Source organism: Populus nigra, chromosome 2, assembly GCF_951802175.1.
Source record: "Populus nigra chromosome 2, ddPopNigr1.1, whole genome shotgun sequence".
Lineage (NCBI taxonomy): Eukaryota > Viridiplantae > Streptophyta > Magnoliopsida > Malpighiales > Salicaceae > Populus > Populus nigra.
In genome coordinates, this window is record NC_084853.1 from 47,651,990 (window position 1) to 47,666,304 (window position 14,315).

The 14,315-nt window shown below is 33.7% G+C and overlaps 3 protein-coding genes across 3 annotated transcripts; 1 reads left to right on the forward strand and 2 right to left on the reverse strand.

Moving 5' to 3' along the window:
* Positions 1–1,134: 1,134 nt before the first annotated feature.
* LOC133681488 (probable isoaspartyl peptidase/L-asparaginase 2) lies at positions 1,135–3,093 on the forward strand. Its single transcript, XM_062104538.1, has 4 exons — positions 1,135–1,380; positions 1,702–1,935; positions 2,273–2,359; positions 2,443–3,093. The coding sequence occupies exons 1-4, from the start codon at positions 1,219–1,221 to the stop codon at positions 2,944–2,946; spliced, it is 987 nt and encodes a 328-aa protein (XP_061960522.1). The 5' UTR covers positions 1,135–1,218; the 3' UTR covers positions 2,947–3,093.
* A 3,887-nt stretch (positions 3,094–6,980) lies between these two features.
* Positions 6,981–10,073, reverse strand: LOC133682709 (D-3-phosphoglycerate dehydrogenase 3, chloroplastic-like). The gene is made up of 5 exons (XM_062106195.1): positions 9,357–10,073; positions 8,592–8,968; positions 8,402–8,512; positions 8,216–8,311; positions 6,981–7,937 (listed from the first exon to the last, which is right to left on the reverse strand). The coding sequence occupies exons 1-5, from the start codon at positions 9,889–9,891 to the stop codon at positions 7,266–7,268; spliced, it is 1,791 nt and encodes a 596-aa protein (XP_061962179.1). The 5' UTR covers positions 9,892–10,073; the 3' UTR covers positions 6,981–7,265.
* A 1,953-nt stretch (positions 10,074–12,026) lies between these two features.
* On the reverse strand, positions 12,027–13,955 carry LOC133681492 (probable carbohydrate esterase At4g34215). The gene is made up of 2 exons (XM_062104541.1): positions 13,336–13,955; positions 12,027–12,396 (listed from the first exon to the last, which is right to left on the reverse strand). The coding sequence occupies exons 1-2, from the start codon at positions 13,900–13,902 to the stop codon at positions 12,193–12,195; spliced, it is 771 nt and encodes a 256-aa protein (XP_061960525.1). The 5' UTR covers positions 13,903–13,955; the 3' UTR covers positions 12,027–12,192.
* Positions 13,956–14,315: the final 360 nt, after the last annotated feature.

The following is a 14,315-nucleotide window of genomic DNA, read 5'->3' on the forward strand; positions in this document are numbered from 1 at the left end:
GTAAAAATAATATATATAAGGCATTACATAAAAAGAAAATAAAATACAACTGGAAAGAAATTGTTCATATCTCAACTACTATAATCATGGAGAAAAGTTTCTTATAACTACAACTGAGAATCAGGAAGAGGATTCAGTCATATCCTCGGCACTAGACTTCAAAGCCTAAACTTAAAAATAAAATTTTCATGTTAATTGCAACTTAAATGGCATATTTTTTTACTAAACCATAGGTGAATTAAGTTTTTTTTTGCAAAATTTAATCTGAATATAAGGTATACACCACCTTGCCATATATTTCATATTAAAAAATTTAGAGTTAAATATTTTGGTTTGCTTCACCGAGTCATTCAAATATAATTAAATTTATATTAAAAAATATTTGAAAAAACTTGGTTGTGGTAAACTTTAGATCATCCAACCAAATTTAATAATTATGACAGTTATAAAACTTATATTGACATCGCGGGTTCACTTGAAAATTAATTTGAGACCTGAACTGATTTAGATGGAAAAATAAATAGAAAAAGGAAAAAAATATCTAACCACGTTGCTTTGTCGATCTAGGCCTCACCCTTTCAAAACTCCACTACTCATCCTGTTTACTCATTTTTAAAAAGAAAGTATAACCAACCCTCAACTGTAGCCTTTTCCCTCGTAGAGTTTTATAACTTTAATAAATAGTAATTACCTAATAAACTCCCCTGCTTATAATTACAATTCTGACGAAAATATAGCAAGTCATTAGCTGGCAAGTAAAAATAATTACAGGGTCAAGACAGTAAGACAGTAAGGGTATTATTGAAAGTGTGCTTGTGTTATTTTTTAGAGTGTTTTTTATTTTATTAAAATATATTAAAATAATATTTTTTTAATTTTTAAAAATTATTTTTAATATCAATACATTAAAATAATCTAAAAACATAAAAAAAATATTAATTTAAAACAGATAAATTTTTTTTCACTTCTTAAAAATACTTTTAAAATATAAAAACATACTGAATAAGTGAGCGAATTCAAATTTAAATAAATTCTGAAACGACGCCATTGGAAAGTGAATATCCGAATGGAACACAGATTTTAATTCCAAATAATAGGGGACGTGGAGTCCGCAAAACGCCTATATAAGCTGACCACCAGCTCTCATGGCAGACACCAAAGACACACACCCTCGTAAGAAACGAAACCTAGAGAAAGCGAGATAGCGAGAGAGGAAAAATGGGAGGATGGGCTATAGCGGTGCATGGAGGCGCTGGTGTGGACCCAAATCTCCCGCGAGAGAGACAAGAGGAGGCCAAAAAACTCCTCACTCGCTGCCTTCAGATCGGCATCTCTGCTCTTCGCTCTAATCTCCCCGCTATTGATGTTGTCGAACTTGTTGTATGTGATTCCTCCCTCTCTGTTTTAATTTCTTACAAGGAATTTCTGTGTTCCCAACTGTTTGATCACTTACTGTGAATGGAAAATAACTGCACCATCATCGGTCTTAGATTTTTGTTTCATATTTTCTTGGTAAATAAAGAAATTGTCATGTCAATCGATGTCATGTCCCCCCCGCTCTACATTACTCTCCCTGGCACCATGTTTTCTTTCTGGCCAAGCCGTGTAGAGAACGAAGTAGTTTCGGTAGTTATTTTTGGGTTTTGAACTTGTAAATAAAGGTTTTAAGGGTTGAATCTTTTGATGTTTTTGTTGTGACAGGTGAGAGAATTGGAAACGGATCCCCTGTTCAATTCTGGCCGTGGATCTGCACTAACGGAGAATGGAACAGTGGAAATGGAAGCCAGCATAATGGATGGTCCTAAGAGAAGATGTGGTGCCGTATCAGGTTTAACCACAGTTAAAAACCCAGTCTCTCTTGCAAGACTTGTCATGGAGAAATCTCCCCATTCCTATCTTGCTTTTTCTGGCGCCGAGGAATTTGCTAGGCAACAGGTATTTTTCCTTCTTTTAGCCTCCGGGGCAACCCTTTATTAAGCCACGTGTGCAAATTGAGTGAAAAAAGAGACCGTGGCACACGGCTCCCGTGACCGGGTTTTATTTATTAAAATAAGATTATTTGCTTTTGCTCGAGTTTTTATTTATTAAAATAAAGATTTTTAATATTTTTAAAATAAAAATCTGGATTGGTACGTGGGCTTGCCCCGTGACTTTGTCTTGGACCGAACCAATAAAAATAAATAAAGAAAATAATTAATGAAATAAGATGACTGGATATACTAAAATATGGTGGTGATCTCAATTATATTTATTAAATCTTGGGTTTGTTTAGGGTGTTGAGCTGGTGGACAATGACTATTTTATAACAGAGGAAAACGTCGGGATGTTGAAATTAGCAAAAGAAGCCAACTCCATCTTGGTAAGCTGAATCCCTGTAGAATCTTTTATTGATGCGGCGGGCCCTTTTTTGACTCGATGTCTTTTTGCTCTGTTCGAAACCAGTTTGATTACAGAATCCCAGCCGCTGGATTGGAAAGTTGCAGCGTGGGTGCCGCTGCTAACAGTCCCTTGGTAATGAACGGACTCCCAATCAGCGTTTATGCGCCCGAAACAGTTGGGTGTGTGGCTGTGGACAGCGAAGGAATGTGCGCTGCCGCCACTTCAACAGGTGGGCTCATGAACAAAAAAACAGGTCGTATTGGTGACTCACCCTTGATTGGTTCTGGGACCTACGCTGGTGATCTTTGTGGTATCTCATGCACTGGAGAAGGAGAGGCCATTATACGAGGGACACTAGCACGTGATGTGGCGGCAGTGATGGAGTACAAGGGATTAGGCCTGCAAGAAGCTGTGGATTTTGTTGTGAAGGAGAGGCTTGATGAAGGGCGAGCTGGGTTGATAGCAGTGTCTAGAGACGGGGAAGTGGCGTGTGGTTTTAACACCAATGGGATGTTTAGGGGATTTGCCACTGAAGATGGGTTCATGGAAGTTGGTATTTGGGAATAAATTTTTGTCGTTAACTTTGTATTATTATCAAGTTTAGTGCTACTGTATTTTGCTTTGAAGATGGGACGGCTACATGTGTCACCCACCCATGTCTTGTCGTCGGACTCCAATCTTATTGTAGTCGAAATAATATGGAATATTCACGAACATCTTGAGACCATGTCATGAGATGGCGGCTTGCATGTTTCATTTGTTTCTGTAGACACCCAGTGTCATCAGCATGGGATTTAAGTTAACTGTGCTTTTCAAAAAAAAAATGCTTTAAATTAAGTATTTTTTTAGTATTTTTTAGGTCAGAAATATATTTTAAAAAATAAATAAATATTATTTTAATATATTCTTAAATAAAAAACACTTTAAAAAATAATTATTACTATAATATTAAATACTTCTTAACAAAAACTTCAACATGTTCCTAGTGGGTCTGTTTTTTCTATACCAATTTGATAACTCTCCCACACACATGCATGTACCAACAAGCGTAGGTTAGTTCGATCAGAATAAGAAATTAAATTGAACAAAAATTCAGTTCAAATTGAATTAGTTAAACGAGTTTTAATTGAGATATTTTTAGAGGTTTTGATGTGACATACATGTTTTTTTTTTTTTTGAATTTAGAAAGAGTGGTTTGACTAGGTTTAATTTTTTTGGTTGCTCAAATCAAAAACTGAATTTGAATAAATTTTTTTCTAAATTATTCATAATCAAATTTTTTATTCAATATCTCGATTTAGTTTTTTCACTGAATTTCAATGAATTTGGTTATTTTACTCACATATATAGATATAATCTTAATTTCCATTTCATTTGGTTCGAGAACAAAAGTTATTTCTAAAGAGGAATAAAATAGTGTCCATCTAAGATTTTGCCTTCATGGATTACAGGCTGTAACTTACTGTAATTAAGGGTGAGTTTGTTTATGTAGTTTAAGTAAGGTTATAATTCCGTTTTGTTTTTTTAATTGAAATGAAATATTTTAATTTAGAGTGTTTTGATATACTGTTTTGGAATTGTACTATTTATATATACAAAATTTAACAAACATAATTTAAATTTAAGATAAATTAATTATAAATTATACAATACAAACACAATGTCAAACAAATATAATTTTAAAATTAAAAATATTTTTAAATAGTTAAGATTAAATAGATTTTTAAGTTAAAGTAATTCAACTTAAAAAAAAATATCAAAATATTATAAAAGTAAAATGTTTTAACACAAATATTTTAAATACAAAGTCAGGTCAATATTATCAAGACTAATAACATCTAAAGCATACATTGTTTTATTCAAATTCCTACAAAGTATAAACATGAAAAAAACAACATGAATATAAAATATATATATATTAGTGATAAATCTAATTTTAAAAAATTAATATCATTGTTAATGAAAATAGTAATAATAATTTTTAATATTATTTTTAATATCATTGTTATTGAAAATAGTAATGAAAAGAGTTTTTTTTTATACTTGGGTGGTTTAATTAATTAAATTAAACCAGGTTCAATTTGATTCAATGACTTTTTAAGACTGGAACGGAACATGTAAAATGAAACTGGAACATTCTGACCGAAATTTAACTAAAAAATCTAGAATGGACCGAGATTTGAAATGAGATGAAAATTATTCTGTTTTGTTTTTTTAAAAAAATTAATATGAAATGTTTTGATTATTCTGAACTAAACATAATGAAATTGACAACTTTTAACCAATTTTTTAAATTGCTATTGAAAAAATATCAACATTTTTAAGCCACCGTTGCTTTTGAATTTGTGTTATTAAATTAGGAAACCGTCAAGCCACAAGTCAACATAATTATTGGCACGATATGAATCCCAGTTAGATGACTAAAAATGCAAGAGCGGTATTCTAAGTATACTAATATATGCTAACCTCAAAATACATATATATATTATAAAATAAATTATATAAAGAATTCGTAGTGTTTTAATATCGATTAAAATATTATATTTTTCAAAATCAAAGTAAAACAAATAATTTATAATACTTATTACATTATCAAAATTCAAACCTAATTAAAACAATATAATAGTGAAGTGTTTAAAACATCAAATAAAAAATTAAAATGAAAGTTTTGCAGGGCAAGCAAAGCATACCGATCAAAACTGAAGAAAAAAAACATTAAACAAAGTTCACTTGTTAACAAAAATTAAGAATTTGAAATAATATTAAAAATAGAGAGGTGAGTTTGACCTACTCATCTTAGATATTAAAAGTTGGTAAGTCGATACATCTTGATATAAACATACATACTAAGTATATTAGCATGAAGTAGTGGAATACATGTTAGAGATCAGATAAAACTCGAAGATGATCAAATGACACCTAAAAGGTGACCATTATAGGAGGATCAGTCGCCACAGGCTGGTGCCTCTCTCTCCAATTAGGTATACATAATATTTTGTGCATATAGACTAACTATTCTCCGTTAGCATGAAGTTACTGACAAGTATACCAATATAAATATATAATAGATACTCACATAATTATCAAAATAATGTATATCATATTGACTGGAATTTAAGTCAACACAATGTAAGTGCAAATTTAAGAAGGAATGAGTATTCAAAAAATAAAAAAACATATATAAATATTTAAGAAATTAACTAGTTATACTCGTCATATAATCAACATCCATGTTTATATATTACATGCATATTAAATATTATCTCACTCACCCGGAAAATAAAAGTAAAAGATAACAGATGCAGAACAAGAAATTACTGGAGATCGTTAGGAGGAATGTTGGTAGAACCTAAAATGGATATGAAAAATACTAAAAAACAACTCAAAGTAAAATAAGATTGAAATTCGAAGTTTAGAGACCAAAACATAATTATAAAAGCCAAACTAATTCACACGATCAATCCCGAACATTACTCAAACTAATCAAGCTTAACATACTCGATAAAACTCTATTGCTGGGTCGACCTATTGATCACTATCACAAGTCAATCGGTTGGCCAGTTTAGACTAGCTAGTCGACTGGTTGATCAAGATTTTCAGAATCATGATTCGCTAATCTTAAAATATATAAATTTCACAATAACACAATTTGTTCCTCAATAATCCATAATTTTTATCATTGAATTAGTTCATTGAAGACCAAGTAACATCCTAAAACATCAATGCAATTCGTTTAATCATTCTATAATCAAAACAATATAAAAACCGAAACATTTCTTAAATCCTTTCACAATTAATATTTTAATTGAAAATAACAAAAGAGGGAATCACTTATTTCTTCAACCTTTCTTGAACAAAAAAATTTAAATTCAAAACTAATATCCCTTGTAATTTGGAGATGAAAGTCACCACAGGGGGAGGAGGCAAGGAAAAGAAAAGAAAAATCAATCTTGGGTTACTTTTTTTTTTAAATACCTAGGTTAGTTGGGTTGAGTTTAGATTGAATTTTGAGTTTGGATCTGTTAGGTCGAAACACGAGTCTTACAATTATAAATATCCGCGACAAGAAAAGCATATTTCAAGAAAAATAAAGAAATTTTTCTAAAAAAAAAAAACCAAAATCATGTGTAAAAGTTTATTTCATGAATATATCGAGCCTAATCTAATATGGATTTGGCCTTTATTTTTAAATTAAAACAGTCAGCATCTATAACTTTGGTTTCATAAATCACGATTAAAGTTTGTGATATTAAATTTTAGTTTTTTAATATGTAATTAATAATTTCATTATAAAAAATATAAATATTAAATTAACTTGAATTAATATGTTACAGACTCCAATCAATTCAGAGTCCAATTTTATAACTAAAGATGCGGCAGGCTAAATTCTCAATAATTTCTCAACCCCATGTCTACCAGCTCCTCACGTGATCTATTGAATTGTTAGCAGTTGTTGCCTTGTTTTCTCTTGCTCAATAGGCTGAACTCTTCATGAACTGGAATTTCATCAAAGCTAAATAGGGGACCAAACATGCTGTGAAACAACAACGGATTACTGCAAAACCTACAAGAGGCAGTATGACAATTTGAAACCATGGAAATGCACAAACAATCAACACAGCCATTCTGCAGTTTGTAACTTCTGAATATTCACATCGAAATACAGCTGTGACAAACACCTGTGATGCTAAAGAGACCAACTGACAGAAAACAAAGAGTATAAAAAAAATCTACAACGAAACACCAGGCTATTGGAATGCATAATCAAACATGAAAACTGATCCAAAAACAATCAGTCGGAAAAAAAAATCAACCTTGGACTATCAGCACAGGTGTCTCCAAAATTGGGCATGAAATATACTTCTAGAATGATGGAATTCTGAGCACTACAACTTAAGAAACACAATTTCTTCAACTGCTGGTATTTCCCTGATCCTCCTTAACGCCTCCTTGCTGGGTTCCTCATCGACACCAATGGTCATTACAGCCTGTTTTCGTGGAGCGATCCTACCAACACTCATGAAACTCACATTTACATTCTCCTCACCAAGGATACTCCCCACACTGCCAACCATACCTGGTTGATCAACCTGTCTGCACAGTATGAGGCTGCCTTCCATGCTCACATCAACACCAAATGAACCTACCATTGTAAGGTGGGGCTTCCCATCTTTCACTCTTCCCTCAACTTTAATCTCACCAGAGTCGGACATTGCTATGGAAAATTTGGATTCTACATTGGCAATTTGAACCTGGATGAACTCAAGTGGATTTTCTGGTGAACCATCCAGCAGAATGCGCTCTTCTGTTATCCTAAGTCCTCTCTGCTTAGCAGAGAAGTCAGCATTCACTAAGTTTATAAAAACACTGGAGATAGGCTCAATCAGACCCTTGGTAATCATCGCACGAAGCAGCCGAGTGTCAAGATCATCTGGACCTCTGGCAGAAGCATAAGTCACCTTAACTGATTGCACCCCCCTTCCACCAGCAACCAGTTGGACTGCCAGTCTGCCAAGCTTTTCTGACAGAGTAACAAATGGTGCAAGTTCTGACAGGATCTGCAATGAGAAAAATAATCTGAGGACAAAAAAGATATCATTCCCTACCTTGCACAACGTACATAAACATAAGGGGAGGGAACGAGCCCTTCTCTACACCATGATGAAAAGCAAAGTGATCACAATCCTTGAACTAGTATATAATATCAATAAACATCACTTAAAATTGGTGGAAAGCTAACACTTGAGATATTTCTATTTCACTTCATCAAAGGAATGCACAAAATATCTACAGTCCAATGTTTGTGAGGGGTTGAAGGTTTGAAAGTAAGAATTACCTCGGCAGGAAGCATTGGTGCATTTACAGCAGTCGCAGCAAGCTGCCCCTTTAAAGCTCCAACAACAGCTTCTGCTACTTCAATGGCTACACCTTCCTGATTAAATCTCGTCACCATTAAGCAAGATAATAAAAATGAGAAGTTATTAAAGTATAACCAGAAGCCTAGATAGATGGTCAAGCATACCTGAGCCTCTGTAGTGCTAGCACCGAGATGAGGAGTCACAGTCACATTTTCATGCAGCACCAACTTGCTGTCTTTTGAAGGGGGCTCTTCTGTAAACACATCAAGCGCTGCCTGCACAAATACTAAAATTACCAAGACTCAACGGAAAAAGGGAACAAGGTAATGAGGACTCAGTGAAGAAAAGCAGAACCTGAGCAACAGTCCCGGAATCCAGAGCTCTTACTAGAGCTTCCTCATCGATTACTCCACCACGAGCAACATTGACAATTCGGACTCCTTTCTTCATCTGGGAAAAAGAGTCATCGTTGAACATTTTTGATGTAGCAGGGGTAAGAGGCATATGTAGGGAGATGAAATCTGCTGTCGATATAGCTTCTTCGAAAGATACCAAATCCACACCTATAGCACGGGCACGGTCTGCTGGGGCATAAGGATCATGTGCAATCACATGCATGCCAAGACCCTTGGCACGCCGTGCCACTTCCGAACCAACCTTTCCAAACCCCATGACAGCAAGTGTCTTCCCCACAAGTGAAACCCCAACATATTTGCTTCTCTGCCACTTTCCTGGGCAGATAACAGAGAATAAGACACCGCTGAAGAATTTCAAAATTGGATGATAACAGAGACATTATTTAAGCCATTGTTTGGAAATTACTTGATCATTGATGAAGGATATGGTCAAAATACAACCAATTTGCTAATCTCAACAATTTTGTGCGTAAACAAGATCTGTTGAAATCACGTTATCCTCCAAAATCTCACTGACCGTGCAGTAAAGTTTAAACAAGAAAACCCTTATTGATCATTATAACAGAAACATATTGAACAGAGAATTGAAGAACATAGCAAAGAAAAAAATTCAACTCACAACAATAAAGTAAGCCACCGGCTCGATAAATGACTAATTGAAGCATTAAAAAAGGCATAACCATGAAAAAAAGAGAGCTCAAACCAGATTTAATAGAGGCATCAGCTTGAGCAATATTCCTAGCCATAGCAGTAAGCAAAGCAATCCCATGCTCAGCAGCTGCAATCGTATTAGCCGTGGGAGCATTAACCACCAAACACCCATGTTCAGTGGCAGCCGACAAGTCAACATTATCAATACCAACACCAGCCCGACCCACAACCTTAAGTCTGCCGCCTGACCTTTCAAAAACCTCGCGGGTGACCTTAGTCCCACTTCTCACAATCAACGCATCACAAAGTGAAATCTTAGTACATAACTCCTCATGGTCGAGGTTGTAAGAGCAATCAACATTTGCAAATGTTTTCAGTAGCTCGAGACCAGCTTCTCCGAGTTTTTCGGCAACGAGGACCGTGGGCTTGGGATCAAGAAATACAGTGGCAAAGACGACAAATCTTTTGGCCGTCCTGTTTTGGCGGCGGGTAACGTTGACTGTAGTTAAAGGAGAGAGAAAAGAGAGTTTCCACGAGAGAGAAGGCTTTGTCGGAGTAACCATGAAATTCCAAGATGTAGCCGCCATTTCAGGTTCCTCCTCGCCTCTGTCTTGGAGTCCTGAAAGGCTGAAACTAAATCGAGGATTCACGTTGACTCTGTATAGTTCATTGGTAGAAGTGCTTGTCAAGTGGCCGAAGGTATTCGTTGTTTTGGGGACTTCAGTGCTGACAAGTCAGCAACATATCAGCAAGAACTTTGGATTGGTTGCCAACTACCACACTCGTTAAACTCATTAAACTCGGTATGGGACTAATCACGAATTGAATGCGTTAACCCTGGTTAATTGAAACCGAGTTAAATAACACTTGGCAGCGACTTATTAACTAGATATTATTTATCTATATGATTGATTTAATACTAATAATATTAAATTAAAATCGAACCCATTGATTAGTGTATAATATACCTTAATCATGTGGGCCCATGATTAACATACTTAATTGCAAATTGGTTGATCATTGAAATGAATCTGTTTGAATTTGCACCTAACAAGATGGAAGAATGTATACATTTCTTTTGTAGTGGTTGTTTCCTTCTCAACGTCAAGAACAAGAACTTTATAGCAAAATACTATAAAGTTCCACCAAACGCGGAGTGGATGTGGGAGTGCAGTCCGTTAACAAAAACATTAAAAGATTTGAGGTGAAAACATTCTTCATGTCATTTTTTTTATATATAGTTTTTATTGGGTTTCTTTTTCATTTACATCTACTGCTTTTTTTAGTTCTTTTGCTTCCTATTTAATTGTAAAATTGACGCTATATAAATCATGAAATTGATATTTAAATTATAAACAATGAATCATCCTTTTAATTCACATTCTTCTTCTTTTTTATTGTGTTTTTTTTATTCATTTGCATCCTTCATTTTTCTTAATTTAGTCCTTCTGTTTTTATTTAATAATTATAATTTGATTTTGTAAAATTAATATTCCGTAAATTATAAAATGATATTTGAAATCATAATCATACAAGACCCGGAAAAAATATTAACAAAATAATATAAAAGAATGACACAATTTGGGTTGCAATAATTACACACAATATTTTTTTTTCTTTTGTTTTTCTTTGCCATTTGGTATTTTATTCTCAATCAAACCATTTCATATTAAGTTGACTTGGAGTTGAGTTTGATATTTTATTTTAGTTAATTTTATATGAGGCTCTTGCAATGTTAAAAATAAGTTTTATTATTAAGTGATTGTTCAATTTGATAAATTAAAATTTTATTTTATTAATTCAAACCAATTAAAACTTTAAAAATTCAATTTTAAACCGAAATAAAGATTCAATATCTTTTTTCCCCTAAGAAATAACATCTTCATTTTAGGTTTCAACTCAATCTTTAATTAGAGTTAACAAATTTATTATTATTTATTATTACATATAATTATCAATTTATTTTATTTAATGAAAGTATAAACTGTTTAATTTTACAATTAATTTTTTATTAATAGTAAAAAAGTACTTCATTCTACGGTGCAGCACAAGAAGTCAAACAAGTGTACCTTGATAAAAGTATGTTTAATTTTTTTTAAAAAAATTTAAATAAACATATTTTCATATATCTTTTTATGTTTATATTCAAATTATCTAAAAATATTTAAAAAAACATAAAATTGATGTGCTTATAATTAAGCACGCTTTGAAAAACACTTTCAAGTGTAGTATAAACGCAATACCGAAACTGTATAAGGAGCAGCCAGTAGCAAAAGCAACTTTAATTAAATCTAATATTGTAAGATATTTTCCAGGAAATTTCTATAGCTTGATTACAATAGTTTAGCGGTGAATGGAGTTTTATTTGAAATTAAAATTAATTAAATAAGTGTTGTTAGAAATCAATTTCTTTTAGAATTTATTATTAATCTAAGCATGGTCCGCGTCCCTTTTTTTTTTACAGTAACAATGTTGGGCAACTGATTGTTGTATTATGCTTACAAATATTTAAAATAATTAAATATAATTTGATTACATTCTTAATAATTTTATATTTCCATCCAATTAGACGTGTCATTTAAAAATTGGATGAAAGCTTAGTTTAAGTTAAAACGACTCGATTAAATATTTAAATTTGTTCATTAAGTTTAAAAATTTGTTCATTAGTTAAAAAGACTAATTGTATTTAATAATTTGGAGACTGGGAAAATCTATCCTTATCATTAACATTATTTTTTTGCATTTTGTTTGATGGATTTAATTATTTATTAATAATTATGAGGTAATATTATAAAACTAGGCCAGTGAATATAGGAAGTTGGTGTCTGAGGATTTAATTGCTGTCCACATGGCGAGCACAACATTTTAACTCTATAATCGCGATTCATTCATGGCATATTGCCGAAAGAATCTATGAAGGCACTGGCCAACTTCAAGCCTACTTGTACTTGAGACATTGTAGTGAGGTGCAGGTTATCTCTTTGAAGGGCCAGTCCCTGGGCATCTATGCACTTCACATTAGGTAGGTTGATTGCAAGTTGACTACTTCTGACAGTCTCTATGAATTTGCCTTCACCTGACGCAAGAGCTACCTGTAACCAAGAAAGTTTTATGCACAAGGACAAAATGCTTCTAAAATAATCTCGAAGTTTGGTTGAAGAACAGGATTAATCAGCATAGAAACTTTGCATTCCGAGCAAGGATTATTGCCTACAAGTAGCCTAAGCTGAACCTGTAGATAGTTTTGCAGACGAGTGATGCTACTAGCTAATCTTTGAAATATTATCTTGCAATGAACTTTCCCAATAACATCTACCAGGGATCACTACCCTTCTAATAAGGGCCCGACCTCCTAGTGAAGGGCATCATTTACAAAACTTATTCGGAGAACAACTTTACCTTTTGTACCTATATGTTTAACGTTTTTGTACTTGACGTAGAATCCAAACAAAATGTTTTTTTAGTTTAATGTGGATGTCCGGGTTAGGTTATACATGTCTCAACTAATCTCATGGATCTTAAAGTTAATAACTATATAAGTCTTCAGTGACCATCATATAAACAATTACAGGATTCGAACCTGAGATTACAGAAAAAACAAATCTCTTTCTAAATTTTTATTACTGGATCACCATTTAAATGGTTAAAAATCAATTATCCAATCATCAATTTCTCGGAACATCTGCAAGCCAGAAGACATGTATCCTCCAGATGATTAATCATTCCAAGAATCTATTCTGGCGACATGCTTGTATCAAAGAAATTCTCATGAACAAGACCCATTATTAATACTGCAGAACACGATGGTCTTACAATTAATGTTACTGTTCTCATAGGCATGGCAGCCTTTCAGTCGAATTTGGTCGGAGCCACATATTATTGGTTTCCCCACCAGAGGAATTTAAAAGACTTGATGGGCCTGAAACAACCATCCCCACCACTACTGTTTCATCACCTTATGTTATATCAGTAGTACTAATGGTGTATGGTACGTACCTTAAAATCTTTAAAGAAATAGAAAAGGGTCGTACCTGGATTACAGGCAGCGATGGTATATTAAGATCAGTGCGCAAGTTGGTGATAAGCGTCTCAATATTTCCCTTGTAAGCATCAGCATCTTCTTTTGTAACAGTATCGCTTTCTCCCTGATACCACAAAATCGCTCGAATCGTCCCGCCATCCTTTACTGACGCTCCAGCCCGACTCACCAACTGACTGTACAACTGCGTACCTCGAGCCCACTTACTGATTTTGGTCCCACCAACCGCACAAGGGACCAGACCCACCACACCAATTCTCGAGCCATTAGCTCTGAGTCCATCAACAAATGCCATGCCTGGGCCAATCCCACATGTCTTTCCCACATCGATGTCTGCGTGGAGTGGCTCGTGTGCCTCTTCCCATGTGAGTTTAGCACTCAGTCGAAGTGTTGATGGGTTCGGTCTACACTCCGGCGGGACATTCCCGTCCCACTTTCCATGTTCCACACCGCCTCTGCCGGCCATGTTACTTTGGCCAGCAAGAATAAAGATGTCCTGGGAAACGTTAGCTGCTAAACTGGAAAGGAACATTAGCAACAACATAAGTAGCTTGAACATGGCTTCTATAATTTATTAAGCTTACTACGAGAAGAGAGCCTATTGCTTGCCCCTGGTGCAGGTGTTTATATAGGTTTATTTTACGTACTGAGATGACAATGTTATATAGCCTAGACGGCGCTAACGAATTGATTTGTTTTACGAGCAAAGGGGAATTACTCTAATTAGAAATCTTGCTTGATTTTGTAATTAGTAAATGTTTAATTTGGTTAGTTATTATTAACAAGTATGCCATGAATCAAGAAGATATTGGTCAATTATTTGGTTAGAGGTAAGTAATTTGAAACATGTTAGTTACTATCACTAATAATAGTATGTGAGTGTTTGATAATGTGTTAAATGATAGTTTTTTAATTTTTTAATATAAATATAACAAAATCTCAAAAAAAAAACACTTAAAAATATCAATTTAA